This window comes from Aulonocara stuartgranti, assembly GCF_965226115.1.
Source record: "Aulonocara stuartgranti genome assembly, chromosome: 9".
Lineage (NCBI taxonomy): Eukaryota > Metazoa > Chordata > Actinopteri > Cichliformes > Cichlidae > Aulonocara > Aulonocara stuartgranti.
This window is the reverse complement of record NC_138960.1, coordinates 21,788,371-21,805,759: the sequence shown is the minus strand read 5'-3', so window position 1 is coordinate 21,805,759 and position 17,389 is coordinate 21,788,371. Positions and strand designations below refer to the sequence as shown.

Here is a 17,389-nt window from a genome sequence, read left to right as displayed (position 1 = left end):
CTGGGTCCAGGAGCACAGACCTCTGGGAACTATATGATGGACTGTGCAGCCCTCACTGCAGTTGGCCTATTCTGGCCCCACAAACAATAAACAAAAGTGTGACGCCTGTAAACCTGCATCTGTAGGAATCTGTATTGTGCTGTAAACATCTGCACTGGTGCCATCAAACAATGTCTTCGCCCTCTCCAGATGAATCCTCTGGCCAGCCAGGCGGCGGTAGCGGCAGCAGCAGCCATGGGATCCATCGCCGGCTCACAGGTGTTTGGCAACGCCCTGTCAAACCTGCAAGGGGCCACCGGGCAGCTGGTCACCAACGCACAAGGACAGGTGAGTGCAACGAGCTTAAATATAGGGCTGAATAAAAACTCCAGAGAGCTCTAGAAGATGCTGGGAGTTCATCTATCACGTATAAAAAAGTGCAGCTCAGAATAAACAGTCTGATCTTTCCACGCAGACTTCTAGTAGCTAGTCTTAAAGTTGTTTGTCTACAATCCAGTAGCCGCCCCACATCATGTTAAGCATTTTGGGAATAAACAAAGCCCTTCCTTCTTTTATCCTCACGCGCAGCAAAACGCTGACCTTGTCATATTCACAGGGTGGCTGCAGAATTGTTCCATCAGTAGCCAGAGGCTTGAACGATGATGCTTGTCATTGCAGGGCCTTATCTAATGAATCATCTTATCTCAGGTGCACACAGCACATATTAAAGGAAGATTGTATGGACCGCGTGCCCTTTCGTGCCACATCGTGTTATTTACTTTAACCCCTGTTTCATCGCTGTTTCACACTTGCACTGTATGCTGATGTTGAAGCATTTCTTAGCACAAAAACATGCTGGATTTTAAAATTAACCGACTGCAGGAGCATTTCAGAGCCACCAGTTCGACCGCGCTTCACTGCGTATAGTAAAGTGTGTCCGAACTCTTGATGCTAAACGTTGCTAATGAGACAGTATGGACTTCCCTGGCTCACAAGGTGCCTGGAGCACTGGGAACAGATCACTGTGGATATGGACTTGACGGGATGCTCTGTGCTTTTGTAGTGTCTTGGTGGCTGACACTCCCTGACATAATCAGGTCACAGAGACGGTCAAAGCCTTAGGCTACATCCTTTGCTCCCCACCTCATTATTCCTCAGCATTATTCAGACGGAGGGCTCTGAAACATGCACTGCCCTATCAGAAGGTCCTGCCCCTCCTCCCCCCAACCACAGAAAATATTATACAGGCTAATGCGTACCTCAAACAAGGCTGGAGGTCTAACAAACACACACAGCGGCTTTATTTTGTCTTTACTAGAGAGCAGCTATTATCTTTAAGATGTGTCTTAAACTGAATTTAGGGACAAGTTATGTGTCATGTCTGTAATACATGAGTAAAAAGTTACCTTTCCTTGAATTTAAATTGTGCCTCTGTGCCGCTTCCTCTGCCAACTCTCCCAAAAGACCTTTTCATAAGCAAGCGTTCTGAGAACCTTGAGAAGTGTCAGACCTGGTGGATGTTTGGAGTTCAGTATGTTTTTAAATCTTAATTATATTGGCCCAAGCTTTTTTTTATTCTCCAAGGGAAATCAATGAGGCTCTTTTATCCTCACTGCCTCTGCAACAGTGATTAACAGTTGCGGATAAAAGGCACAATTATTAAGTCACTGTCACTCCTGAGATCTTTTTTTTCTTTTTAAACAAATCTCTGGCCGTTTTTGAACCTCTTCTCTTCGGTGCAAATTCTTTTCTCACTGTTTTAAAATGCAGTTAAAACTGCATTGAGCACTGGGGACATTAAGGGCTGTTTCCTGACTTAAATCCCTGAAACGATCCTGGTATGGTTAGGACAGATTCCTTGGCTTTGTGCATGAACATCACATCTCTCCCAGCATCTTCTACCTTTCACGACATGTGCTGACGCAACAGGTAAGAGTTGCACTTGCTGTTAACCTGCAAAGTTAGTTAAAACAGGTGAAGCTGAGCCACAATACCATATAGGGTTAATTGTATATGAATACAGGAAATAGTGATAGAATAGAGGCAGATAGGAAACAGGAAATATCTTCTGTGGTGCACCATTATTAGTCTGCTGTTTGAAGCTTTAATTTGCTGTAAGCGCTAGCTTTCTTTAGACTTGTATGTTGACACAAGTCCAAACTTCCCAAACATTTTCCTTCCCGAGTTTCAATTCACTGCATGAACAGTGGTGGAGAGAAAATGGGCAGAGATATTGCCTGGCCACCATGGCTAAAGACACAGATTGCCCTGGCCGGAGAGATGAGATGGCATTTCTGCGGAAACAAGAGCAGCATAATCTTAATGAGTTCTGCTGGGTGGATAGAGGCACGTTTCTCACATGTCATTCCACGAACTGGAAAGGGAAGCAAACATGGGAAGCCAAATAAAGGCGAGAAAACGGAAAGGCATGCGAGGAGAGGGAGTTAGCAGTGAATGGGAGGAGTACCTGAAGGCTGCGTATTTATGTCTGTGAAGGTTCTCTGTCCCTCTGTGGGGGGTCACTCCCACTAGGTTTATATCTGGGACTCTCCACCATTTGACCTTAGAACTGAAGAAGCTTCTCGGATGAGAGGTGAAACGTCTTCAAGCAACTTAAAGAAGTCCAGACGCTTTTCTTTGCAAGCTCCTTTGGCTGCGTATTTATGAAATGGTTGTGTGATGAAAGAAACCGACAGCTGGACATTTTCAAATAGGAAATGATTTTATTTATCCATGAAATTCAGGCTAGCTGTAGAGTAAGAGAATTCACTTCTGGTTGCTTCAGGGGACTGCAGGTTTGGAAGTACACAGTCAGAAAACATGAGCAGAGTAGCTTCATATATAAATATATTATCATAATAGCTTTAGCAATTGCTAAAAAAGACTCAAAAACAGGACTTTAACTGTGCTGTTAACTAGATAAATTAGTTTGTCACATAAAAACATTTTCTAGCTTCACTACTAGAGTACCTTTGGTTGAATCATAGTTCAGCTCCCTCCCCCTGCTCTTTAAGCCGCCTTTCTTCTGATTGGCTGTCCCTTACAAACAGAAGATCTGAAGTGCTGGTGGGTGGGGCTTCTATGCTCACTGCCAGAGATAACGTCATTCACTCATTCACTAACTCGTGTGTAGAAGTATGTTTTGGAAAAATGTAGCTTTCAATTTGTAAAACGTGCACCACTCAGTTTTGTTCACAACCAATTAACTTATGCTTGCTACCTGCAGTCTGCACGATGCCATCCCCACATTTTGTTATATATGGAAAAAGTTGTTCCAATAACCAAGCCTAAGGCAAAAACGCAGGAGAACTGAAGAAACGAAAACAACTGTGTCTGAGGAGAAAGACAGAAAAGGTGCATATTTTCCAGGTGTTTCCTGAGGAGTGATAATGATTAGAAGGAAAAAAGTTGCTTTGACTGACAGAGATCACTCACACATAAACTGACCTAATTGTTTGGGACTCTTGTTTTTTAAGGTAAATAAGGAAAAAGAGAGGTTCCTTTTCCTCTACTACAACAAAGTGTCTCTTGCATTACGGTTAAATGATGGCCTTTGACCAAAGCGTTCTGCTCAACACTCACTGCTAAAAGATTAATTGTGGTCATAAAAAAATCATTGAGGCTCAGTGCTCAGAAATGAAAAATAAATAGGATTAGTTGATTCAGGACTTCCCATAAGCTTATACAACAAAGCCCTCCCTCCTGACCATAAGTTAACACCGAGGTACTTCACTACACTGTCACATCCCTGCCCTGCCCTTCCAGCCTGAGTGAAGAGTTGTGACAGCGCCACGAAACATCTGCCTGAGATATGCAGATGGTGAAGGATGGCATAGCGGGACGGGGATGAGAGCTAAGCTGTCAGTCGCCTGCTCTTTTATTATGCTTATAGAACAACCACTTAGTCCAATGACGATGAATAATTGAGCGGAACAAGTTCCCTGCCACCGTGGCATGCAAAGCGGGATCAGTGGGACTCAGGAGACACAAGCGTCAGGCAGGGCAATAAAATATGCTAAGTGGCAGAAGAGCATTGCAGAGAATTTGTAAAGCCAGCGCAGAGAGAGAGATAAATTATCTCTCCCCTAATGCGAAGCAACGTAAGCAAATGAGCCGTGGCAGGGATGAATTACAGATTGTCGGCCCACCTTTCTCTCGCTGATCCCTCCCTATTATGTCAAAGAGACGGGGGTAGGGGGAAGGGGGAGGCGGACCGTGCGCTAAAACACATTAGCGGTGGTGGAAACAGGAGCTAGGGACCAGAGAAGCCTGTGCCTCTGCTTTGCTCTGGGCTGAGGTGCAGAAGCTCGGACTGAAATATAAACATAAAAAGAAAGCTTCCAAGACAGTGCAATCTTAGCAAAAGTAGCTCTTTGCCCGGTTGCCAAATAACAGAATTTAGAATGATGGGCGTCTCATCCGTGTTGAGCTGCTCTCTGGTGTAATGAGGCTTGGTGGAGGAGGGCGGCCAGCGGGGGAGCCAGGGCGACTGCTGCTCAGGAGCTGCCCAGAACCAGTCCCCAGATGACATTAACCTTCATCATGGTGAAGAGGCGCTAAGTCCCCCCTAAAGCGCCACTCTTGGCCACACTCTGGCAGCTCTGAGAGCTAAAATGTTGCAGTGACACTCTGCTGCCCCCTTTGATCTGCCCTTCCTGATTACAGCCACAGAGGAGAGGAGAGCAGGGGATGGAGGGAGGGAGGAGGAGGGGTGAAGTACCCCTGGGACCCTGAGAGTTGAATTAGAGACACGGGGTCCTGTCTCACTCTCTGCTGCTCCTCTTCTCTCCTCTTATTGTTTCTTTTCTTACTTGTTCTCTCCACTTCTTCCTCCCTGGCCTGGTGTGTGTGTGAGTGGGTGAAATGGGGGTCTCTGTCTCTCAGCAGCCTCACTGCTTCTCACCAGAGACAGACAAAGACACTTAAGCACAAACACACACACACACACACACACACACACTCACAATCATCCCAGTCTTGGCCTGGTGATGGATAATACACTCAGTGGTGTGCACCATCACACACACAGGTATTCAGCGCTGACCTTTGCAGTGCGCTCCCAGCAGTCTGCTTTGGCTTCACTTGCTCTAGGCTGTAAAACCACCTCAGTGACAGATGATCAGTGGACACTTCTGCATGTTTTTTCCTCCCCGAATCACAAACAGACCAGCTCAAAAGCAGAGCGCTCTCATTAACCACAGAACATGAGATATGACCAGTTTAAACTTCATTTCCAATCAGAAACACATAAAAAAAAGCCTAAAGACTCACAGCAGTAGATATCATTACAACTGATACCTCCAGTAGCATTTAGCCTCTCCGCTCTTTCTACTTTTTAAAACCACCCAGCTGATTTTGTCTCCTCTCTTACCCCCTTTGTAGATAATTGGAACAATCCCACTGATGCCCAACTCTGCAGGGCCCTCCAGCCAATCAGGGGGTGGCAACCCAGCACTGCAGGTACAGCCAATTACACCTCAGCTTCTGACCAACGCTCAAGGCCAGATCATCGCCACAGTGATCGGCAATCAGATCCTGCCTGTCATCAACACCCAGGGAATCACGCTGTCACCAATCAAGCCTGGACAGCAGGTAACATATATGCTCATGTACAAACACACTCTCACACACACGTATAAAAAGGAGGAAGGCTTGCAGAGCAGCTTATTACATTCTTAAACTCGTACTCCTCAAGTGATCACGAGCTGTGTTTTAAAAACTGTCGAATGAGCAACACCTAGTGGAGTCAAACTAGAGTTAGCCTGTTTATTCATGAAAGCAAAAGCCAAGGCAGCTCTGTTTTATGATAAACACCTCATATTTTTCCCGCTTCAACACTCATAATGCTCATTTGCATCACTCCACTTGGAAAATTGTAGCTCCTGGTACAATTTTCACAATGCATGCATGTGTGTGTGTGTGTGTGTGTGTGCTTGTCAACCAACCTTTCAGCTTCAGTCTCAGCGAGACTGCTAAACCCCTGCAGAGCCCAACATAAGAAAAAAAAAAACACACCACTTTTCATCACCCCACTTAAAACTGAAACACTCCTCGCTCTGTTTTCCACCTGCTTTCCGTTTCACTCACCCTCCTCCTCCTGCCTCAGTCACACTCTCCATCCTTACGATTTGTCCTTTCTGACCTGAACATGAAACATTTTGTTTTATTTAAAGAGAGACACACAAAAAACCCCAGCTCTGTTTTTTCCTTTTTGTTTGAGTTCACACTGTAAGTAGGAACACTCGAGCAAACACCTCCTCCCAATTTCGGCGAACGCGTGCAGCACCAGATGCATTCACGCCGACAGTGAAAAGTTATTGACTTGATAATGATGATGTCAGGGCTGAATTATAGGGTAAAAGTTCACATTGAAGGCCTCTACAGTCCAGGATGGATGAACTCTTAGCGGGCGGACACCTAATTGTGGGTCCCCCCCCCCCCCGAGAACGGCAGATCATACTCTTGAATGAATTAATGCATTTGTAATAATGTTTATACTTTTGTCTCCACTTCAAAGCCCCGCATGTACACATTGTTCCGCGGGCATAATTTACGGTTGTCACAGCCTGCAGTCTCGAATATTTCCAGTGAAGCTAGATAATTCTCTGAGCCTGTCAACAGTCCTGACAGTGTGTGCATTGCTGTTGACACCCCCCACCATCCAAACAAACACATGCCACAGAGAAAATAATTAATAGCACAGAAGGAGAAGAAGAAGCCTGCCCAGTTTATGGCGGAGACAGCTTTTAAGAGTGGAGACACACCATCTTGATCTTGTAAAAGCAATTCAAATGTGCATAAAACATGAAAATACACTGTTTCTTTTTTTTTTCCATCAGAGCACGTAGCCTGCAGATCATGAATTATGTTTGATATGGGGACTGCTGTGTCCACATGTTTTTATTTAGGATTCAGGCTGCCGTTATTAGTATCAAGATACAGAGCAGAAGAAGATTCTTAATTGTTTTTCTGCAGATAGGCGATTATAAAGCTCACAGAGACAGTGGAGTGCCTGAGCTGAACAAGCTTCCTTTTAGACCCTCACTGTCAAATACAGTGGTAAACTACTGCTCTAGTCTATTGAGCAGACTATTGGCACTATAGTCTGCTCTGTCAGTGCAAATACTGCAGGCAGTAATCATCAGGTACAAGGTAAATCTAATTATATTCACCTTCTAAGTGGCTAATTTAATAGCTGCTGATTAATTGATTAGATTTGATATTGTGGCCCAATCACCATAATGACATGATTACTGTAAATTCTGATTATTGTGACGATGTGCACAGAGAGTAAAACATGCTGTCAGTATATCGTGTCAGCTCTCTCTCTCTCTGTGTGTTTGTGTCCAGCTGCCTCAGGCTCAGCAGGGTCAGACAGGCCCCGCATCATCTCAGCCCAACCTGCTCCACATGCCCCACAGACAGAGTCCTCTCCACCAGGCCTCTTCTTCCTCCTCCACCTCCTCCTCTTCCTCGGCTCTCAGCGTGGGGCAGCTGGTCAGCAGTAAGTGTCCAACACAGCTCAGCTCACAGCATTTTATAATGTGATTTATAACGAGAGGAATTACACAACTAGCGGAACGTAGCCATGGAAATATTTTTCTGTCATTCAATACAGCCGAGGTGGAAGGTTGTCGATCGCTGAAAGAGCAATGTGTTGTCATTATCCCCGGTGTTTCATGCCACATAACACTGCGGATTTCTCCAATTGTCAGAGATGTTTTTATTTCAAGTTGAGGCATGCTCTTATTTTCTTAAAGAATAAAAGTAACAACATTCCGTGTGTTAGTTCACATCTCAGCACTTTGTGACAAAGGTCTCTACAAAGGTCTATATCAAATGCTTTGTGTGGTTGCATTACATTATTGCATCGTTCTATACCTACAATCTTTATTTATTATATGTTTATTTAACTTTTTTGCTCAATATAAGTCCATTTATAAGGAAATAAAAGTAGAAATAATATATTTAGATGTCGACAGAATTTAGTGAAACTGAGAGAAGATAAGCACGTCACAATGATAAAATGAAATAAAGAAAAACAGAAAATGAAGTCAGCATCTAAGCGAAGGCAAGAACTAAAAAACAACCTTAAATATGCATAAATATGATTAAAAACAGGGAATAGTGCCATTATTGAACTATATATAAAAAAGTTAACCATAAGAGTTTGACTATGCTCTGAACTTGCAGTTTAAGAAATACCAACCATAACGTACTGTAATACACAAAATCTCTGTCTGCAAACTAAGCAACCTGATGTGGTAAACAGGTACATCTGAAGGTTCTCATCTATACTATACATCAATACTATGGCAGTACATTGCCTAGCAACACAGCCTATGAACTACCTAACAACAGGCTAACATGACTCATTTTTAGCATTTATGCACATATAATACCTATAAACATTGTAGAGTTTTCATTTTGTTACAGTAAAATCAAAAACAACTACCTAACAATAGGCTAAAAACACAGGGCAAACAAAACCATAAAGTGGGCGTGTACCAGTCGCAATAACACACAACTACTGAAAACTGATCTAAAGCAGCATTTTTAAACAATCAAAACCAAACCAAAACAAGGAAATCCAACACAGAAACCAAAATTGAGGACCAAATTTAAAGCTGCGGATTAAAACATTTGGTGTTCTAGTTGGAATTTAAAGCAGCTGGATTTATATATGAATAACCAATAATAAAAAGATTTAACGATCAGGAGTTAACATAAGCTGACACAAACTCAAACTTGTAAACTGTTGCAATCTAATATGAACAGAATAAATATATATAATAGAAAACTATTTAACAAATAGTCCCTTTCAAATAAATAGAATCACTGAAAGAGATGTTAATTTAAATTTTTTGCCCAATACTGCAACATCAATGACAGAAATCTCAGAAACAAATATATTAAAACCAGAGAAAATAAAAACAAAATCTGCATTGCTGCATTAACTACATGTTTCTCCTTTTTTTCTAATTCTAATAAACAAACCTTTAGCATCGCTACTTCACATCTTCATTACTCTCAGTGTAGACAGCTTTTGACTGATCCCTGCCTGCTAGGATTGTTTTATTTTTTCCTTTACTGTCATTTCTTTGGTTTATTAGACAATCTAAACTGGCGTCTGTTATGTAAAATGAGCATAAGTTTCATTCTGCCAGCGCGTGGGCTTTGGCAGGGCCTTATAAATCACTGGTCCACAGCCTGTCAGCGTGCAGCTATTGCCTTTAAAAACTCTGTTTTATTCAGATAAATTTCATTTGTCAGAGTCGATTCTCTTAAGCTCCATGTAAACTCATTTCAAAGGCAGCTACAATGCCACTGAATCTAATTTTAAAAAAAAGTCGCCATTGATCAACTTGTTGTGGACTTTGTGTTTAGTTTATGTTTACTTGCAGCTCAGAAAATATCTTATGAGGACAAAAATCATAGCGGGCCACTTGTATGGTAAATGAAATTAATGTTTTATGCTGAGTGCGAGCCATATCACTTCCTCTCAATATCACTTACAGCATTCATAGGCAAAGCAAAATCCCGTGACAGAATCAGAGCGACAGAAGCATTCGCTGGCCAAAAACAAAGTGCCAGAAACAGATTGAAAACCTCAGGATTTCTGTTAATAGAAGGACTAACGCCAGCAATATTTTTTATTGAGTTTGTTTTAATTTTTTTTATTTGGAGTGGAGAAGGACAGCTAAGCTATTGAAGCAGAAAAAAGTGCTCTCCTTAATATAATCTGGAAGAGTGTTAGGATTCATTTAAGCTAATGCAGGTGTGGATGCATATATTGCGATCAGACAGCTATTTGGAGGAGTAATGATCATTGATCACCTTCCTAATTTGAAGTAGACATTATTGGGTTTTGTGAACAAGAAACAGTTAATCAGAGTACTACTAAGCAGATACTGTAGATTCATCATCGTAAGCAACAACAATAACATTGTTTTTACATCATATCCATACAGCTGCTTCCAGAACAAAGATGCTTAAATAGCTTAAACCTTTTTGCGATTGCAGAGGCCCGTGGGATCAAATCACGTGTTCGGATAAATAGGATGTCTGATCATCAGGTTTGCCTGGTGTTTGCACTTTTCTGAGTCATGTTTTCCAAATTTCTACACTACAAACTTCATCATCAGTTATTAGCACTTCAAGTAAAAATAAAAGCATAAAAGAAGTATTTTTCTGCTAAACTGAAAGACAAACATTGGCACATAATAGCACAAGTCTAGCCTGTAATTTATGGAGGCAGCATTTTCTTCCTAATTTTCCTTTCAAGCAGATACATTGATTGCTTCACTTGTTTTTGTCCTGTCGTAATTATTAAGAGTAAAAAGTGTATTACTGTTGTAAAGAAAAGTCAGCCTCCTTTTCTTTGTTTCAGTGCTTTTAAAAGTGAGCCTTTTGTCCACTAATCTGTCTGTTTTTGTGAGGCCTCTCATTATTGCGAGGTAAATGAGAAGGTCTTTAATCTTAAATCGTGTTTGGGTAAAGAAAAATATGGATCCGGCTGCCGCTAGTCTTTCAAACTGCTACGCAAATAGGCTCCAGTGGGAATGATGGGAGGATGCTCATCACTGTGAAGATGATAGGAAGCTGCGAGTCCTCTGTGTGTTCACACGTATGGAGCACGGCGCATACGCTACACGTCACTTATGAGGCACAGCGAGATGGCAGGCCCATAGATTTTTGCTTAAATACGCTTGGAGGATTCCTTTAATAATTCATTGATAATGACCAGGATGAATAATTCAGAGGCACAAACTTTGCTTTAGTAAGCAGGATGCCAGGGCACCTGACATTGATGTACAACGTGAAATCACTTTTTATTAGCGGAGAAATTCTTCAGTGAAGTTTTCAAATGTGGAGCTTCGCAAACAGCCTCTCTTTGTGTAAAAGCAGGGTATCGTTTGTGAGCGAGGCTCGCCGCTGCTTTGTAGGCTTGAACTGTGTTGACTTGGGGGGTCAGATGGGTGAAATAATTTCTTTATACATTCTTTAATGTTTTTCTGAGAAAGCCAGCTTCAAAATATATGTGTATTCATACAGAGAGCTATAGTAGCACAGCACCTATCTGTCTTTCCTTTGAATTAACAAGCCATGTGTCGTCTGTTTTTTGTCCATATGCTTTTATATGTGAGATTAAAGATTTACACTTGCCAAAGCCGAAGCCACAACACGCCTGTATTCAAACCTCAGATGAGTTTATTCTTCAAAACATTTCTCAGATATGTGTAGAGAGAAATAATAAGTTCTGACCCAGAGCAGGACTATTTTTTTTTAAAGTTGTTTAGAGGCATCATGATCGCATATGGTTGGATGTTTGCCTCATTCACTCTGAAAAATAAGGTGAGCAGAGGGCTAATAAAATGAGATGTGTGTGTTGTATTGTAGACCCGCAAACCGCCCCCAGCGAGGTGGACGGGGTCAACCTGGAGGAGATTCGTGAATTTGCCAAAGCATTCAAGATCCGCCGGCTGTCCCTGGGCCTGACACAGACTCAGGTGGGCCAGGCGCTCAGCGCAGCCGAGGGGCCGGCTTACAGCCAGTCTGCCATCTGCAGGTAAGGACAAACGCAGGGGGAAAAAATAAAAACAACTCGACTACTATTGTCTACCTGTATTTCTAATCAGTGAAAGCAGCGCAGCTGCAATGAGCTGTCGGGTGCTCTCATCCGTGTTTTAACAGGCATCGTTAACATATTAAAATATATAATTGGCTGACAAACGAAGCTCTCATGTCTCTACTTAAACTCCTTCCCCTGACATGACAGCTGGCCGTCACTTATGCAAAATACATACACAAGTATTACACGGAGCACTTAAAGCATTTAATAATTACTAAGGCCCGGTGCTGTTCGCTCTGGCTGAACATGAGGGAGCTTGACGGCAATGATGTATTAATAAGACTGCTGTGTCTTACTGCTTCCACGAGGACAGTTTAGTCATAAATGGGACATTATACATTCATGAGACTATCAGACAATCAGTGTTTCATTCCTCCTGTTGTTCCACTTGACTAACGTTTTGCATGCAGATACCAAATGAGCCACGTTTCCATTTCGAGACAGAATAATTGGGCCACATGGTGTCCAAATATTGCTTTTAAAAGAGAACTAAACGGTGTAAAATAGAAAACAAAAGTATTTTAAGTGTCCAGATTAGATATGGAAGTTAACGCTAACTGGGTTTTGTTTTCCTCAAATCTAATCTTCTCTTGTTTTGCATCCATCTCTTTCAATAAAAGTCCCTAATCTTGTTTCTGTATTAAATTTAATGTCCCTTCAAAGTGCATGTGCATTTGCTGATGACCTGTACTGTTTATGTGACACGGCACTGCCACGCACCTTTAAAAATTTCATCACATCAACATCAAACAGCCGATAAAATGTGAAACACTACAGGAGCGGGGGGTTCTTATGAGGCCCGCACTAATGTTTAAAGTCGTCAAATCACACATGAAATATTTACAGCCAGACATAATTCAAATATTTATAACACACATTAAAAGCCATTAGCTTCAAAAATAAACACTCTGTGGGCTGTTATTCATGCCGTTAAGACAATTTTTTTGTTGTTTGTATGACACTGGACATGATGTCCTGATGTTTTAAGTAGTGGGGCTAACTTCACATGCTTTAGTTTAGTTAACATCAACATAGACATGAAGTTTGAGGAGGAAACGGGACGTCACAGTAGCTCTGGGGCTGCGGCTCCCGACGTAGACAGTGAACAGACACTGACAGATGCTTCCATCTTGTCTGCTTTCATTGCTCACAATGTTTCCAGGCACTTTATTAGTTTATCTAAACAGGCACAGGCTTTACATGAGGGTAACATCAAGCCAGGGATGTGCCTGAGTGGCCCCTTTTGGGAAAATACGCTAAATGAAAACTTAAAGTAAATAAAATCGCTATCTTTTGTTTTTATTACAGGGTTTAAGATGGATATTTTGAATTGTTTCAAACTGCTGAGCTCAGGTTTAAAATATTTGATGGTTTAAACATATTTTTTATCCAGATATGAACAAACAGTTAATAAAAATAACAAGCTTAGGAAAGAAGAACACCAGTCATATATATAGTTTTATATGGCTCATATGAGAGCTATAAACTAAATTCAGATTTCCGTAATGGTTCAACAAACGTAGCCAAACATTTTAACATCAACATAATGCAGCCTTAACAACGACACAATCGAAATCAATCTAAACAAGCCGAGCAACATGAGCAGTGTTAGTCTTTGAATAATTATGATGGTAACTGTCAAGATACATCATTTTGCAACAATTTTGCATTTAGAGTTTAAAAGGAAACAAGAACACAAAGTCTGGACTTGTAATAAACCTGACGTAAAATGAGAGTAGAGTGAGGCGAGCCTGATTGTATGTATGTCCCACTCAGATAGCTCTCTGTGGGTATTGAATGTAAACCCTGCAGCAAACTGTAACTCAGTCCAAACATGCAGCATGTCTAAGCAGAGCTCCTTAGGTACTTTTAAGAAGAGCCAGAGAGGCTCGCTCCCTCGTGCTGATGCACTAGAGGAGGGGAGTGCATACCCCAGCTGAGCAGCTCTCAACTCATTTTAGTATCCGCGGTTCCTGTTGATCCATGAAATGTCCTGTCTCTGGTGACTCTTCATATTTACTAATGTATTCCCCTCAGTATGGAGCCCTCCTCTTTTTCCTGTGTTTAGGAGGAGGACGGGGTTATAAATAATACCGCCTGTCGACAAAGAGGAATGCACCAACGAGGTGTAGAAACAGAGAAAGTTCATGCATGCATGGGCATCTGGGCCTCTGTTTCCCTCGCTATTAAAAACCGTCTCTTTTTGCATTGTTTGCTCCACAGAGAGCAGTGCTTCAGTGTAGCTTTCTTTCTAGAGTTATTTCACTGAAAAACATTTGAAACCAACACTTTCTGTCCCCATTTATCCAATAATGTTTGGAAGTGATGCTTTTAAGAGTTGATGTTGTTAGTACCAAATCATCTGTAGACCTTATTTATTGGGTATGTAGTTAAATTTAAGGTTAACTAAAACCATAACCACAGCATCTCTGGTTTGAGACTAAATTTTGGTATGTTTCATCTTGCTACCTAAATATTTGCTGCTTTCTGTAATCTGCTATCAAATAAAAGCAAAAATCCTGAGATAATCCAGAGAATGCTCAAATCACCAGTGCAAAGATTAATGGAAAGAGGTAAAAGTGATAAAGATTTTTATTTTCCTGGAACAGAGAAATAAAAATATTGTAATTAAACATCCTGATTTTCTCCTTGAATAAAAACTGCTGATACTGGACTACTTTAAATGGACATGCATTTGGAAACATGGTGAAAGTGTCGTGTCCGTGACTTTCTTTCTTGTCAAAATGAGAAATAGCCACAAAACCGCACTACAACTTTTTTGGTACAGTTAACCTTTGTAGGTTTTTAGACTAAAAAACATTTGAAAATAACACTTGTGTCTGTCATGTTCCCATAATGTTTGGGAATAAGGCCTTTAAGAGTAACTGTTATTAGAACTGAATCATGTGTCGTTATGTCTCATCTCACTATCTAAATTTCTGCCACTTTCCATAACCTGCTATTAAAAAAATTATGACATACTTTGAAGAAATAAATGGAAATTACCATGCTAATATCACTAGTGCAAGGAACTGCTCATAGCGGTGTACTGTAATTGGACACTTGTTGGAAACTTATTAAAACTGCAGCGTCTGCCGTTTCTTCTCATGTTTTTTTGTCAACGTGACAAATAGCCACAAAACATTGTCACTTCAGCTTTGTTGATCAAGTTTTTATGTCCAAATAATATCTTCGGCAAATATTAGCCGCCCGGTTTGTGGTTTCTTTTATTAGAAATATGTACATTTTCGTACAATCACCTTTGTAATGATTACAGAACACAAACTGTCGTAAGGCTCGCAAAGTCCACAGTCATGGATATTTCTTTCAAAAACTTGTTAAAGTACTAGTGTCTTTAACAAAAAGGCAAATGTGCTCTTAGTTTATTAACAGATTTTCCAAACTCTGTCATGTCTTTCTTATCAAATACTTACCTCAAACTGCACTGTTGTTATTCAGTTCCATACAAGGAAAAAAGCAGTGAACACACTGATATTTGGGCTGTTGCCATTCAAACTCCTGAACAAAATGACATGATGTTGAATCCTAAATAGTTGTTCTTCCATTCTTAGTAAACATCATCTAATTCAGACTTCATATCATGTCCAAACTGCACCCGACAGTCGCTGAGCTGCCAGCTAGCATTGCTTTTTAAAACTCTGCCTTCCTCTCGTCTTACTTCCTGTGACTTGAGAAATGCAGAGAAATGGCTGAATTATGAGTAAAGTTGCAGGACTTGTAAATGTATTCTTATTAAATATAAAATGAGAGGTTGTTAGAAGATGAAAGAAAGGTTAAAAATGTATTAAATGTACATTTTGATGAATAATTCAAGCTCTTTTTGTAAATAAATGATGGTGCCATATTTAACTGCATGCATAAGTGGATTTTTGGGGGGAAGATGGGGTGGGGGTTTATTTCACCTGAGCAGAAGATTTTTGTGATTTTGGTTCATGAGAAATATTTAAAAGAGCAAATATTTCGATTGCTAGCCATTGGCCATATCTCCTTGTTCCACTATTGCCAGTTTGGGACAGAGAACCAGAGCCTCGTCCAGAAAATTAACACATCACTGGCAAAGCATCGCCTCGAGCTGCTGCAGCTCAGGTGTGTCCAGGTGCAGGATGCAGAGTTTGTTCACCTGGATGTTAGTCTCAGTCCCTGTGGCATTCTGGTTGAGGAGACTTAAAGGCAGGCAGCTTATCCCTTGTTCTGGCAGGGCACCTAAGTAAGATTGTTTTTTCTCAATTCTCCCCAGACACACCATCCTGAGAAGCCACTTTTTCCTACCACAGGAAGCCCAAGAGAACACTATAGGTAACAGTCTTACAGGCAAACTGAACCCTGGCCTTTTATATCCTGCCAGGTTTGAGAAGTTGGACATCACCCCTAAAAGCGCCCAGAAGATTAAGCCCGTTCTGGAGCGCTGGATGGCCGAGGCTGAAGCCCGCCACCGATCCGGCATGCAGAACCTGACTGAGTTTATCGGCAGCGAACCTTCGAAAAAACGCAAGCGGAGGACCTCTTTCACCCCACAGGCGCTCGAGATCCTCAACAGCCACTTTGAGAAGAACACGCACCCCTCCGGACAGGAAATGACGGAAATAGCGGAGAAACTGAACTATGACAGGGAGGTGGTGCGTGTCTGGTTCTGCAACAAGAGGCAAGCCTTGAAAAACACAATAAAGCGTTTGAAACAGCCCGACCTCGGCGCTGGCGCACCAATGGACCCTCTCACTGATTCTCTAGAGGAGCTCCCGAAATGAACGAGCTCTCTGACCAAACAGTGGAGTGGAAAAGTGGCAGCCATTAAAAACAACAAAAGGTGGATGAACTCCTCTCGAAATGAGAACTGACAAAATGTTGCCCAAGTCACCCGGATGGACAGTCATGAGTTTGCAAACGAAAAACTATGTGTTGTCAGTGTGATTACCACAATTATGTAAATTACCTTGGCGAAACCAAAAACATGAAAAAAGAGATTAATATCTGAGAATTATGTAAAAAACATACGGTGTGCTGTTTCAAAGAGTTTTTAGATTCTGGCCTTACAGACCAGACTGTCGCCCAAATTTTGGTTCCCACCAGGAGGGATTTAGTAGAGAGATCATACCAAATCGAAACACTATTTACCAAAGTCTGTTGCATCTGAATAATTTTGTAATGTAAATGTGCTCTAAATTTTTACATTTGTACTGGCAGAATCTAAGCTATATCTGTGAGGTTGAGTATACATTTTATCTTTGTCTCGCTTACTTTTTTCTTCATTGTTTGTATGTAAATACTTAAAAAAGGGAAAAAAGAAAAATGCTGTCTTCAAATTGAAATCACGCTGATTAAAAAAAAAAAATCTCTTTTTGGACATAAAAAAAATTTAACCGTTGCTGTTAAACAATTGCATAATAATGTTGTTTGCCTCCGACTTGTGTTTCATCTGCAAATATTTTCAGTCACGGTGTAACTTTGTACAACTTTTACAGGTATTTATTAATAAGTTAATGAGATGGATTCGAAGGATGGACTTAAGAAACTATGGACTGTCACATGATAACTATGACGATGATGATGAGGAGGAGGAGGGGTTTCGGTGTCTGTCAAGTCTACTGCAGCTTTGTTTCGAGCTACTGTGTCATTCTATTGCCAAAGCCTGATAGCCAAAGAACACACACAACTTCAGCTCAAGGACTGGGGGAAAATTTTACCTTTTTATTTATCTGTTCCCACGACTTTCTCTCCCCTTTTTCTAAAGTGTTTTATTCTGTGGGTCAAGTTGAACGA

The 17,389-nt window shown here is 41.3% G+C and overlaps 1 protein-coding gene across 4 annotated transcripts in view; it reads left to right on the top strand.

The window, feature by feature from the left end:
* The window catches only part of pou6f2 (POU class 6 homeobox 2), a 78,263-nt gene extending 61,322 nt beyond the window's left edge, over positions 1-16,941 (top strand). For 3 of the 4 annotated variants that reach the window (XM_082546883.1, XM_082546884.1, XM_082546885.1), the window contains 5 exons: positions 190-327; positions 5,362-5,571; positions 7,330-7,483; positions 11,380-11,548; positions 15,870-16,941. In XM_082546883.1, the coding sequence (XP_082403009.1) occupies positions 190-327; positions 5,362-5,571; positions 7,330-7,483; positions 11,380-11,548; positions 15,870-16,377 (1,179 nt within the window). In that variant the 3' untranslated portion in view covers positions 16,378-16,941. The remainder of the gene's footprint in view (positions 1-189; positions 328-5,361; positions 5,572-7,329; positions 7,484-11,379; positions 11,549-15,869) is intronic. The other variant, XM_082546886.1, reaches the window with a different exon arrangement.
* Positions 16,942-17,389: the final 448 nt, after the last annotated feature.